The sequence below is a fragment of the Pygoscelis adeliae genome, unplaced genomic scaffold (genome assembly GCF_000699105.1).
Source record: "Pygoscelis adeliae isolate BGI_AS28 unplaced genomic scaffold, ASM69910v1 Scaffold314, whole genome shotgun sequence".
In the NCBI taxonomy this organism is placed as follows: domain Eukaryota; kingdom Metazoa; phylum Chordata; class Aves; order Sphenisciformes; family Spheniscidae; genus Pygoscelis; species Pygoscelis adeliae.
Window position 1 is genome coordinate 2,212,540 of NW_008824668.1, and position 12,067 is coordinate 2,224,606.

A 12,067-nucleotide genomic window follows, 5' to 3' on the forward strand; every position below is an offset into this window, starting at 1 on the left:
CCTGCTGTGTGACCGTTGCATCCGTCTGCCACGTGCCCAAGCTCCAGTTGTTAGCGGTGCTTTGTTTGTGCTGTATATCTTTGAATAGTTTAGATATTTACCAGCTTACGCATCCACCTCCGTGCGATACGAGAGATGACTTTTGCTGGTCATTAAGACTGCATGTGTCCTGTTACTTGTTGGCTTACTGCTTGTGCTTGCAAGCTGCCCGCTTCGCTTGTGTGAAACCTCCTGAGATGGGGCTTCCCACTGCTTGTTTGCATCTACATGTCTAAATGCCTTTTTACGTTCACTCAGTGGAGGGATTTGTTGTCAAGTTCCCATCGAGAAAGCCGCTCCGTGTAGCAGATCTTACAAACTTGTGATCAAAACCAGACTGGATGTAGTGTAAGGATGAAGCGGTAAAGGTAATAAAATGATGAGAACAAGTAAATGGGGCAGAAAATGGCCTGGCAAAACAGCATAGCGCTGCGATTCGGGGGGCTAGACCACAGCTGAGGAGTTCACGTGTTGAGGTCTCAGGACCTGTGGGGATATGAAGACAGGTCCAGAGCTATGTGTGCAAGTTCATATCTAGCGACTAAACGCAGCTGATGATAAAAGGCCCCTGGAGAGCTTTCTGAGCTGTTCTTCTCTCACAAGCCCCTTGCAAGTACCTTCTTTGGGGGAGCCGGGAGGGGTGACCTAATCCAGGCCGGCTGTGCTTACCCTAGGGAGAGGGTTGACCAAGTGGCCAGAGAGAAAGAGAAGCTGCGGTCAGACTTGGAAAAAGCCGAAAAGCTGAAATCCCTGATGGCCTCCGAAGTGGACGACCACCACGCCGCGATTGAGCGCCGGAACGAGTACAACCTCAGGTACGGTGTCCTGGTTCACCCCCTCCCCTCCTCTTTGGGATCACTGCTGCAGCATTGCAGGGACTCTGACGGAGGTAACGGCTTCGTGCCTGCCGATGACCACCAAGCTTCACTCGCAGCGGTATCTGCCGCCTGCTGCTTCTTACGAGCTCTTCTTACCTCCGATGCCTTCGCAGGAAGCTGGACGAGGAGTACAAGGAACGAATTGTAGCTTTAAAGAACGAGCTCCGGAGAGAGCGGGAGCAAATCCTGCAGCAGGCTAATAAACAGCGGCTGGAGCTGGAGCAGGAGATAGAAAAGCTGAAAACCGATGAGAACTACATTCGGGACCGCCTGGCCCTTTCCCTGAAGGTAACGGGGACTAAATGCAGCCGGCGTTTTCCCCCAAAAGGCAAGGATGCCTGGAAGTGGGGAGCGACGCTTGCAACGTAGTCCTTGTTGAGAGGATGTGTTACAGTGCGTGTTGAGCCGCTTGAAAGTAATTTTAGCGGTAAGGTAGAGGCATATCCATGAGAATTGTTTTTTGGGTCACCTCGATGGGTTACTCCTTGGGTTTGTAAGGCTCCATTTCAAGTCTCTGCTGCCATCATGTGCAGCATGTGTACAGCTATTGGATGGGCTGTCCAGCTGGGAGATACGTCTTTACAAAGCTTCAAATATTGCTTAAAAAAAAAAAAATCTAGAGTGAGTTTAGTTTATCCAAAGGAATAACAGCATCTGCTGCCTAATGCAATGGCATTATTCACCCATGACCCCACAGATTCACATACTTTTCCAACATTTTTTTTTTTAGAAAACACTTAAGTCACAACTTTTTTCTGAATCTGACAGCTGCATAACCATATAATTTAATTTTTTTTTTAAAACCAAGCAAAAGTTAATGGTGATGGTGGTGTCTTACAAACAGCACCAAAAGTGCTGGCAGTCAGAGGGAGCCAATGCACCTGTACAGGTGTTCAGGAGAGCAGCTTTTGTAGGGTTTGGGCATCCTGTGAGCATCAGGAAAACTGAAATACTCCTTCTGAAGCAGCGGTCTGAAAGGTGAGGGGAGCCAGGGAGCGTGGGGTTTGTGAGCCAGCCGCGGGCCCGGCATTCACGCTTGCTGTTTTGCTGTGGCAAGAGGGTTGTACACGCGTGGATAACAAATTCACAATTCCTGTCTTTGGCTGAAGCCCGTAGCAGTGTTGTGCTCTGACTTGACTGGGAGATTACTCTTTTTCTAATGAGTTGCCACGTGCCTAATGTTTTCTTTCTCCAAATGCTGAGGCTGTTGGGGGGGGGTTGTTTGTTTGGTCCAGGAAAACAGCCGCCTGGAAAGCGAGCTATTGGAAACGGGAGAAAAACTGGCCGAGTATGAAAGCTTGGCAGGCAAACTGCAGCGGAACTTGGAAAACGTCCTGGCTGAGAAGGTAAATTCTCCTCTTCCCAGTATGCGTCCAGAATTAAATCGCTTCCGAGTTACTACGCTCGAGCTGCTGATTTGACTAATAGCCGGAGGCTCTCGGGGCCCCTATCCAGATGTGACCAAGGCACAGCCTACCTTGTTGACGTGGACCTCCTGACGGACTTCCAGTTAAGGAAATTAAAGATCCTCCACCTTAGCTATAGTTTTATACTAATGAAGAGTAGGGAGCCTTACAGTGAAGCAATCATCCCGCAGATCTGCCGGGATTTTTGTCCCCAGCACATAGTTTTGGATGGACCCAACGTGCAGGTCCTTTCTAGGGAAGATGATACATGAGGTGTTAGGTGTTACGTGGCATCTCTGCTAAACTTAGGTGAAAATCGAGGTGAACAGCTGATCGTGGTTGCATTACAATAAACTCATCAAAATATCAGCTTCTCCAAAGGTATTTCTGTGCGTGTGCATCTATAGATAAAGGCTCGTATACTGGGATTCTCACCCAGCATCTGTTGTCCGGAGTTCTTTAAAGCTGGGATTATTTATCAAACTGAGATGTGCATATGCTAAGCTAGAAAGCTGTGGTCTGAAATCAAAGCTAGCACGAGAGCTATGGTGAGAGAGCAGCTAGTATTTGTTAGGGAGGTTGCTCATTGTCCCCTACCAGCAGGAAAGCAGAGTTTCTGTATTTAAGATTAAAAATAAAAGAGGGGAGGGGGCGCGGGCTGGAGGACCGCTTGCGAATGGCATCCGGGCTGTGATGAGCAGGGCTGTTTGGTGGAAGAGTAACTGGGTCCCGTTCGTGCCATTTCAGTTTGGTGACCTGGATCCCAGCAGCGCGGAGTTTTTCCTGCAGGAGGAGAGACTGGCGCAGATGAGAAGCGAGTACGAGCGGCAGTGCAGAGTAAGTGGAGCCCAGGGCTGGGGACCCGGCACCCGTCTGCCTGTGTTCGCCGAGAACACCCTTACTGCAAACAGCAGCCCGGAGCAGCAATATACTGCTGCTGGTTTTTTCCCTACGTAATGGCTTTTTTTTTTACATTAATCCAAGTTCTTGGGGGGCGGAAAACTCTTGCCACAGAGGCAACCGGCTGAGCTAAGAGGATGAGGTGCCACAAGAGCGGGCTGGGATTGGGTCTGTGGAGCCTCCTTTATTCCCCAGCTGTACATCAGGCTCAACTCCTCACACGGTTGTGCACTAGCGTTTTTTTTGATTTAGGAAATAAACTTTGCCCTAATTTGAATTCAGAGTTGCAGGAACTAACAGCAGAAATAAGATATACCCGAGTTTTGGTGGTTTCCAAAACAGTAGTATTTTCTTAAAATAAAACTGAAAATGTAAAGCATGTCTTCTCCTCCCCAAATCTGGTATGGCTGAAATACTTCTTTAAGGTGGGCCTGCAAGTATCTATTTAGATATCTACTTTCTGATGACTGCTATGGTTACGAGCATTTGGCTCATCTGTTCTGCATGATCCTTTTCGTTCAATAAAGGACTGCCTTGGCAAAAGGCTGTCTCATCTGAAACAGCACGGTAGCTTTCTTGGGAAGTTGCAGTTTAAAAGCAAAAATTTTCTAGAAATATTTGCTGAATTGATATTTGTTGACAATAAGTTGCTTGAATATGCAATTGATTTTTTTTGAGTACTGTCAGATATGAATCAGCATTCAAGGTTCACTTTCTGAACCACTGAAATCTGCAGAATTATGTGTTTACACATTCAGGGATTCATTTTCCTCAATAAACCCTGTTCATTGAGCTGAGCGCATGGCATCTGGCACAAAGACTTGGGATATTCCGCTGGCGAGTGGGCAGAAGCACCAGATGGTAAATGTAGTAATGAGGAGATCTCCTTCCTAATTTGATCTTTTGCTTCTGATTTGATTTTTTCAAGTAGATGGTGTTTGAGGAGGTATTTCTCGACTGTTTGAAAATGTTCCTAAGCTGCTGTTTAAAAAAGGTCGTAGGAAGAAGGAATAAAGTGGAAGGTCCTGGAGCACAATATACTTTAGAGGCAAATATAATACAGGCGCTCAGTCTGAAGAAGCTTCTGCTCTTTTAGTAAGAAACACATCTGTTATTTGCACAGTTTGGAGCCTGGAGAAGGGCGTTGTTTTGCTGATAGGAGGATGACGAACTGTGGCATGATGGCAGGATTATTGCCAAGTCTTTACCTACTGTAATTCCCTCCTAAATGTCTCCTCATGGAAGTGGGTTGATGTACAGATGCTCAGCTGCCTTGTTTGCTTTCACTCAGGCTTCTTTTTTCCGCCCCCCCCTCTCAGGAGCTGCAAGACCAGAGAGATGAGCTGCACTCGGAGCTGGAGGAGTACCGTGCTCAAGGCAAAGTGCTCAGGCCGTCGCTGAAAAACTCACTGTCGGAAGAGTTTGACATTGATATGAAAAGTCATGGCAATAGTGGTATTGAGCCTGACCAAGGTAACGCGCATCTCCTATGTGACCAACTTCTGTGCTGTAGGTATTTATCATAACATCTTAGAGGCAATTACATAAAAACTTTCCCAAACCTTCACAGTGAGACTCAAACACCACCTCTGTTTTGCTACTTAATTTAAGTGGAATATGGCTGGTGTACTGTATTCAAGGCTGAAATCGTTTGCAGTTTCTTGTCTGTGTGCGTGATGGGAATTTGAAGGCTGCAAGTAGCTGCCTAAACAAATTCAAATTGATGAAATAATTCTGTTGAGAATGTATCTCTCTGGGCTTCAAGAATATGTATATAATTATTTTTAAAGGACTTGGTTCAGAAGACTGCAACCCACTAAATATGAGCATAGAGGCAGAAATGGCTATTGAACAAATGAAGGAGCAACATCACAGGGATCTACATCACCTCAAACAGGAGCTTGAAGACACAGTAAGCTATTTTAACTTAAAACAAACCTTCACAACTTTTCCAGCCTCTTTGTACAAGTGGGATGGTCTTGGAGAAGGACTTTTTATTCCCGGTCAAATGACAACCTTTCTGTGAATCTAAGCCTGTACCTTCCCTGCTCCTTCTGCATGTTGCTGTGTGATGGAGAGGGCTGAATGAAGCTGCAGTAGATCCTCACGCCGCCCACCAGCTAACGAGAGAGCAGTGGGCCTTGCCGAGGCACTACTGCATTGCCTGTCTTGAAAGCCCTCTGCATCTGAATTAGCCACTTCATGCCCGCTGGCATGGGATAACTGGGGGTTAGAAAGGCTGCTGGCAGCAGTCCGCATTGCTAAACGCTGTGCTTGTGCAGTCTGGTGGCGTTGAAACGCGATCTGTGCCGTGGGAGTATGGAAACTCTGCTGTTACACCTGCGCCACTGAAAATGGGCAGTCAGCTCCCCATTTTCTGGGTGTCCATCTGCAGATTAATCTTGCCACACGTGCAGAAATATCTCCATTTGGCCCTACATGGAGAAAGCTTGGGTCGAGATGGGCTTATGAGGCTGGGGCAGCTCCACTCTGGTGCCTACCTACAGTGCTAGGGCGAGCTGGCACAGCTTGGGGCACGGCACAGCACCCACCGCCAGCCTACGCTAGCGTCTGCGTCAGGGTCACGGTGTTTCTAAGCGAGCGAGACCTGCCCTGCTCAGCAGGTGAGGTGCACCGGTGTAGAGGTGGCCAGGCTTGTCCTGCAAGAGCTGGTTCAGGACCAGAAGTCGGGGGGGTCTGCATCTGCATCTGTCAGACCAGTGCCCACCTCTGGATGAGAGGTGGTTATACGATTATAACTATAATCTATTCATTTCACGTATGGCGTAACACAGGTACACTGAAACTGTGTCGTGACGAAGCTGGGATGGGAGTGGGAAAAGGGGACTGATAAAATATTACTCCCAAATCATTACTTTTCCGTAAGGGTTTGTCTCATGTCACTTGTGTAAAAAAAGGAAGAAAAAAAGCCTCACCTGCCTCTTAATTTGGGGAAGGTTTTGAAAAAGTGATCAGTGAAATAGAGTCTACTTGCAATTTGCAAAACTGACTTAGGACTTAAAAGCTGTTAGCGGCTTCTCTTTTCTTTTTTTTCCCCACAAATTTGCTTAATGGAAAAGCATGAATTTCACTGGCTTCTACATAATCATCATCTTTATCCCAGTAAGCAATTAAGCTGAGCACTTTAGCATTCTTTGCAGGGGAAATCGATATAAGATGCTAATGCGTAAATCAAACTATTCTGTAGAATATATGGAACTATATAATACAGAAATGTTGAGAAGACATCTCTGTAGAACATTCTATAGAAAATGAACCAATCCAATCTGTTTTCCTTTTTGTAGGTGAGCCATTACGAAAAGCAGCTAGGTGAGACAAAAATCCACTGTGAAAAGGAGCAAGAGGATATGAGGAAGAAGTATACTGAAGAGATGCATGTCATGGAAAAGCAAATAACTGGCCTCAAAAATCAAATTGCAGAGCTGCAAGGAGAGGCAGCGCTGCTCAGAGAGCAGCAAGAAAAGCTTGACTATAAACATAACGATGAGAAAAACAAATTAAAAATGAGTTTCGATGAGGAAAAAGCCAATTTGCAAGAACTATTGAGGCGGGAGCACGAAGAAGATGTTAGAGCCAGACTGGAGCAGGTAAACGAGAAGTTTAGTCAAGAACGGGAAGAACTGATTCAAAATGGTGTCTGGGTGGAAGAAAAGATGAGAGTTTTAGTGCAGACGCTGCAGGAAGAGAAGGGAGAGCTGGAACGTGGCTTTCATGAGCAGCTAAAAAGGATGGCAGAGGTGCACGCCCTGGAGAAGGAAGAGCTCCAACAAGAGCTGCTGAGGAAGCACGACCAGGACCTGGAGGAGGAAAGGTGAGTGTCACCACTGGCGGGGGACGGTAGTGGTGTGTGCCGACCTTGATGGCTTTTGGCGCGGTGACCAAGGTGAACCTAGCGCAGAAATGACTCCTGACGCTTAATTCAAGGGTACTAATTGTACAGTGCTGCTACCTGTTTTATTCCAGAACACTGGGCTGCTATCCAGGGGCTTTTTCTTCTGACCTTTCTCAAGCAGATATTTATATCGATTTTTAGCTCACCCAGAGGCAGCAATAGTGTTAAAGCATAACCAGACGTGATTAATTTGAGCTCTGTTCAGGATCCCTGTGCTTTTTACAAATCCCTGCTTTTGTACTTTTAAAGCATTTGGGTTTTCAGAGTTGTCCTTTTCTGAAGAAGTAAAGGGATGGCTGGTAAATGCATTTAGCGGAGATCGAGTGTCAAAAGAAACTGAAACCATCCTGGGGTGACAGGGAGAGACGGGGGTAAGAACATCTGCCCCCGCAAATCTGATCACAAGCACAGAAGGGCACATCTTGTACCTCAGAAACCTTTTCTGAGGACGTTTCATGAGTTACGCTTTCCCAAGGCAATTAGATTTTTATTTTTGAAGTTTCAGCAAATTGCCTCAAATTTAACTTTGGCTCTCAGAAACACCTGTCAAATAGTACTTCATCTAAAACTCAGTGAAAAAGTAATTTTTCAGCTTGTTTTATTCAGCCTAAAAAGCCATTTGAATCTCTTTCTGAGTTAGGCCAGAGTTTAGTAATATCTTATGTTAACCATGTTTAGGAAAAAAATGGAAAGTGACTATAACAGAAGAGCATCTCATGCAGAAACTCAGTTTTCTGTCGAGACACACACACTTGTGAATAAATACGAAGAAATGATCCAAAATCTGGAAGGGCGTTACCAGCGAGAGTTGCATGAACTTGCCGAACAGCAAAGAGAGGAGAAATCTCAGTGGGAGTTTGAAAAGGATGAAATTGCCCAGGAGGTTGCTGAAGCTCATGAGCAACTGAAGGAAAGTCTGGCAAACGAAAAGGCTGTTTCTTCTGCCCTGACCCAGGAGAAAGATCTCCTGGAGAAGAACTTCAAGGAAGAAGTGAACAAGCTTGTGTGTGAGAGAGAGCAACTTCAGAAGGAGCTGCGAGACCTGAGGAACGCTGCTGAGAAGCAAGAGAAAAAGCTGAATGATAAAATAACACAACTCCAAAATGACCACGAAAAAGAGCTAAGGAACAAAGAGGAGCATGTATCCGTGGTGGAGGAAGATGGGAAGCTGGTTAGGCAAAAGCTGGAGAGGCTTGACAGTGAATATAAGCGAGAGAAAGAACAACTCAATTCCAAACTTCTTGCTTTGGAGAGTTTAAACAAAGACATTTGTGCAAGAGCAGAAACAGAAAAGGCCGAGATGAGTTTGGAAATCTCAAACCTTCAAGGGAAAATACAGAAACTGCAGTGGGAGGCCCGTAGTTTTTCCGCACTACAAAACCATTATAGGGTCCTGGAAAACGAGTATGCAAAAGCAAAGAGCAAAATTGCTCCTTTCTCTGGTATGGCACCTCTGGGAGATGATGCGGATGTCCTCTTCAATCTGCAGAAAGTGCACGAGCAAGCTGTGAAGGAAAACGTCAGAATGGCTGCTGAGATCGTCAGGCTGCAGCACAGGTTGCAAGCTGCGGAGCGGGAGCCCCCGCGGCCCCCCAGTCCTGGCTGCTCCGACTCTGGCTCAGAACGATCTCAGCTGCCAGATGAAATGGATCCCAGTTTTGAAGGGTTGCCCAGCGACTGTAAAGATGCAGACAAGGGAACAGAGTCGAATGTCCTTCCGCTCGCGGAGGCTGGTGCTACAGACCTGGAAGAAATGACTGAGGTTGATTCGGATTTGGAGAAAGCGTGTGTCAAAGCTGGAGCGGGCGGCCACGCACTCAAGGCGCGGGTGTGTCAGATGCAAGGAAGTAAAGCAGTGCTGGACGCTGATGGCAATCAGGATTGTGACAAGAATCAAGAGCCGCTTTCTTGGGTGCCTCTGCTGCAAAAAAAGAGAGATCTCAAGAAAACTCTGGAGAGAGTTCCCAGACCAAAAATGCTACACAAGGATGTTAAACAGCAGAAGGTTCATCTGCTAAATCACAGAACAGCTCCCAAAAATAAAGGGTTTGTTTCTGATGCTTTGAAGCTGCAGGTTGAGCTTGAGAAGGCTGAAGAACTGAGTGAAGCCTCTCTCCAGCTTGATCATGCTCCTGGGTCACCAAATGGCGACCTGAAAAGCGTAATAGCTCAGCTTTGGAAAAGGGTCGAAGAGTTAGAAGACAGATCAATGGCACAGGCTAAACTTCTGTCACTACAAGAAGAAATTCAGGTAGAAAATGAGGATCTGAAATCCGAAATTACAAAGTTAGTTGAAAAAAATAGTGCGCTAGAAGACAGCCTGCGTAAGCTGAGTAGCCTTCATTGCAAGCTAGAAGAAAGTAAACTGGAAAGTATTAAGCTCAGAGAGGAAAACACACAGCTCCTCCAAAAAGTTAAAGAATTGGAAGGTGTCCAAGAGCAAGACGCGCAAGGAAACGTAGATGCACACGGTGACAAGTTCAGACTGCGATGCCAGCTTGGGAAGCTGGAAGAACATGCCGCCGCATTTACAGGTCAGCAAGACAAGCATGCCCAAAGCAACAGCATGGTGAAAGAAATGTCAGCAGAAAAGAGGGAGCCGCAAGAGCCGAACAGAAAGCTGAAGGAGAAGGCCGCTGCTCTGGTTAAGCCAAACGACGTGCATTTCCACGAAGAGAGAGGGGAGAGGAATACAGTGACGCACGGCTTGCAAAGCACGTGCACTGAGCTGCAGCAAAAAGTTGATCTTCTGAGGTAACGTACACTTGCAAAACTTTGTGGGAAACGTGCCGGCCCCACAGTAATCAAATGTGCCGCTTAGAAACTAACCTAGCGTCCCACTCATCGCTCCGTAGCCGCCTGCCTGCCTGCCAGTCGGTCGCTGCATTAACCACTGTAGTTTAACTTTGATTAGAAAACAGTGCCTTGGACTCTAACTACTAGCAAGCAGGCTGATTAATCGTGGATAACGACGGTTGAAGTAAATGCGTGTGACTTACTCCTCTCTGACCGTGACCTAACACGAATGGTAAAACAGGAGCAACCTGCCAGCTGTTCTGGCTGTGGATGTAGTCACCTTCGCGGTGTGTAGTTTACGGTACATGAGAAACCCCTGTATTTTTATGTCCAAAATGCTGTGGTAACACTTCCAGAATGCTTTTAGCTTTTACTAATATCACTTCGTCACTTGGTTTGCTCCCTTCTAGTACTGAATGTTGCTTGGAATGCTGAAAGTGCTTCTGTTTTTCCTCAATATTTAAGTTAATACTAAAGAATTATGGTAACTTTTTTCCCCAGCAGGAGCACTTAGTGTTAGGAATCCATCAAGTGCGTGATACGGTAAATACTACTGTAACACAGAGACTGTAATAGGTTTTACCTACTTGTTTTTAACGGCTGTATTTCAGCAAGGATTTTTTTGGAGGCCATAAAGTGGCTACAAGTGGCTTAATTATTGTCCAGCACCAGCTTCCTGCAGGAAATTGTTCTTTCAGGTATTACACCACGGCAAAGTTATTTCTTTACAGTTGCCTCAGGACAGAAAAGGCATTTTCCAACGCTGCTGTTCCCAGCATACTGGACTCTAGAAACAGCTCGCTCTCCTAGCAATCTGCATATTGTGGTGTTAAGCTGTTGAAAGTTATGTTATTTGTAACTTAAGGACTGAAAGGTATAGTACAATATTACTGTGAAACTTTTACTAGGTATCTTAGATTTTAACTAACTTCAGCTGTACAAAAACACGCACAAAAAGCCCCTTTTTCAGTGATCTGGGAAGCACTCTTACTAAATGAAACGTAAAATCCGTATACCGTTCGCACATAAAACAAGTCAATGGTAGCTTTGTTTTGAAATATTACAGGTAGCTTAGGCTTTTAGTAATTTTTCTCCCTGTGGGCCCGGCTGATATACAGAAACAGTTTTCACTTGTCTCATGTCTCTGCCACAGATGTGAAGCCGAGAAGCTCAGAGAAGAAAATGCCATTCTAAAAAACGAAGTGACTTTATTAAATGAGGAAGGTAGTGCTTCCAGCCTGAAACTGAGGGAGCTAAATGGATCCCGAGAAGAAATGTGGTAAGAATTCAATGGGGCACGTACCGTGTGTATGCCTTCAGGCTCTCGCTGTGGTGCAGACACGATGGTTACATCCCTTCTCTCAAAGCTCCTTCACGTGTTAGATATTCTACAAAGTTTGAAACGGGCTTATTTCTTGGTGCCGTTGGAAATCCAGCTGGCTGACAGTCTGTTCCTCGTCCTTTTTGCCTGCCCCAGCTTGTCCTGCCCATTCCCAGGGCCAAAGCAGGGGCTTAACTGTAGGAGTTCAGATGACCCAGTAACACATACAAACACAGGACCTACTTACGAGCTGATCTGACACAATTCTTCGTGCTTCAGCAAAGGCAGAGCTTGTTGGGCTGGCGTAGCCTTAGAAAAGGCAGGAAGAGGTACAGTGTGACAGAGTATTTCAGTGATTTGGTCTTTTGCAAGCAGATAACCATCCGTGATGCTGGGAGTATTCTTCCCTTCTAGAAAAGAACTGCATGGGGTACTTTGAGGAACTGAGCACCTGCCAAGCCTATGCAAAACAGTGATGCTAAGCAATAAATAAATATCCAGAATTACCATTTCTGGTGATGTCAAAACCCAGCCCGTTCTTGTAGGCGTGTATATTAACAAGTGACCCTAATGTTAACGAGCTTTCATTTCTTCCTTAGGCAAAAGATAGAGGCTGTGAGAAAGGAGAAAGTGGCTGTACAGAAGATGGTTGACAACCTGAAAAAGCAGGTATACGGACTGAGCCCATAACCTTCTCTGTAGAAATCATCACTGCATAAGAGCTGTTCCTTAGATGGTCACAAAGGCAGTAGAAAATGACCATTATGTACATTTAAACTGTTTGATAACTGTTCTCATTAACTCTTTGGGATTG

General features: G+C 45.8%; 1 protein-coding gene across 2 annotated transcripts in view; it reads left to right on the forward strand.

The window, feature by feature from the left end:
* Positions 1-12,067, forward strand: part of NIN (ninein (GSK3B interacting protein)) — a 55,812-nt gene that overhangs the window by 26,410 nt on the left and 17,335 nt on the right. For both annotated transcript variants that reach the window (XM_009322928.1, XM_009322929.1), the window contains exons 9-18: positions 714-854; positions 1,031-1,205; positions 2,153-2,263; positions 3,071-3,160; positions 4,543-4,696; positions 5,014-5,135; positions 6,529-7,055; positions 7,815-9,890; positions 11,086-11,211; positions 11,853-11,922. In XM_009322928.1, coding sequence (XP_009321203.1) covers positions 714-854; positions 1,031-1,205; positions 2,153-2,263; positions 3,071-3,160; positions 4,543-4,696; positions 5,014-5,135; positions 6,529-7,055; positions 7,815-9,890; positions 11,086-11,211; positions 11,853-11,922 — 3,592 coding nt within the window. The remainder of the gene's footprint in view (positions 1-713; positions 855-1,030; positions 1,206-2,152; positions 2,264-3,070; positions 3,161-4,542; positions 4,697-5,013; positions 5,136-6,528; positions 7,056-7,814; positions 9,891-11,085; positions 11,212-11,852; positions 11,923-12,067) is intronic.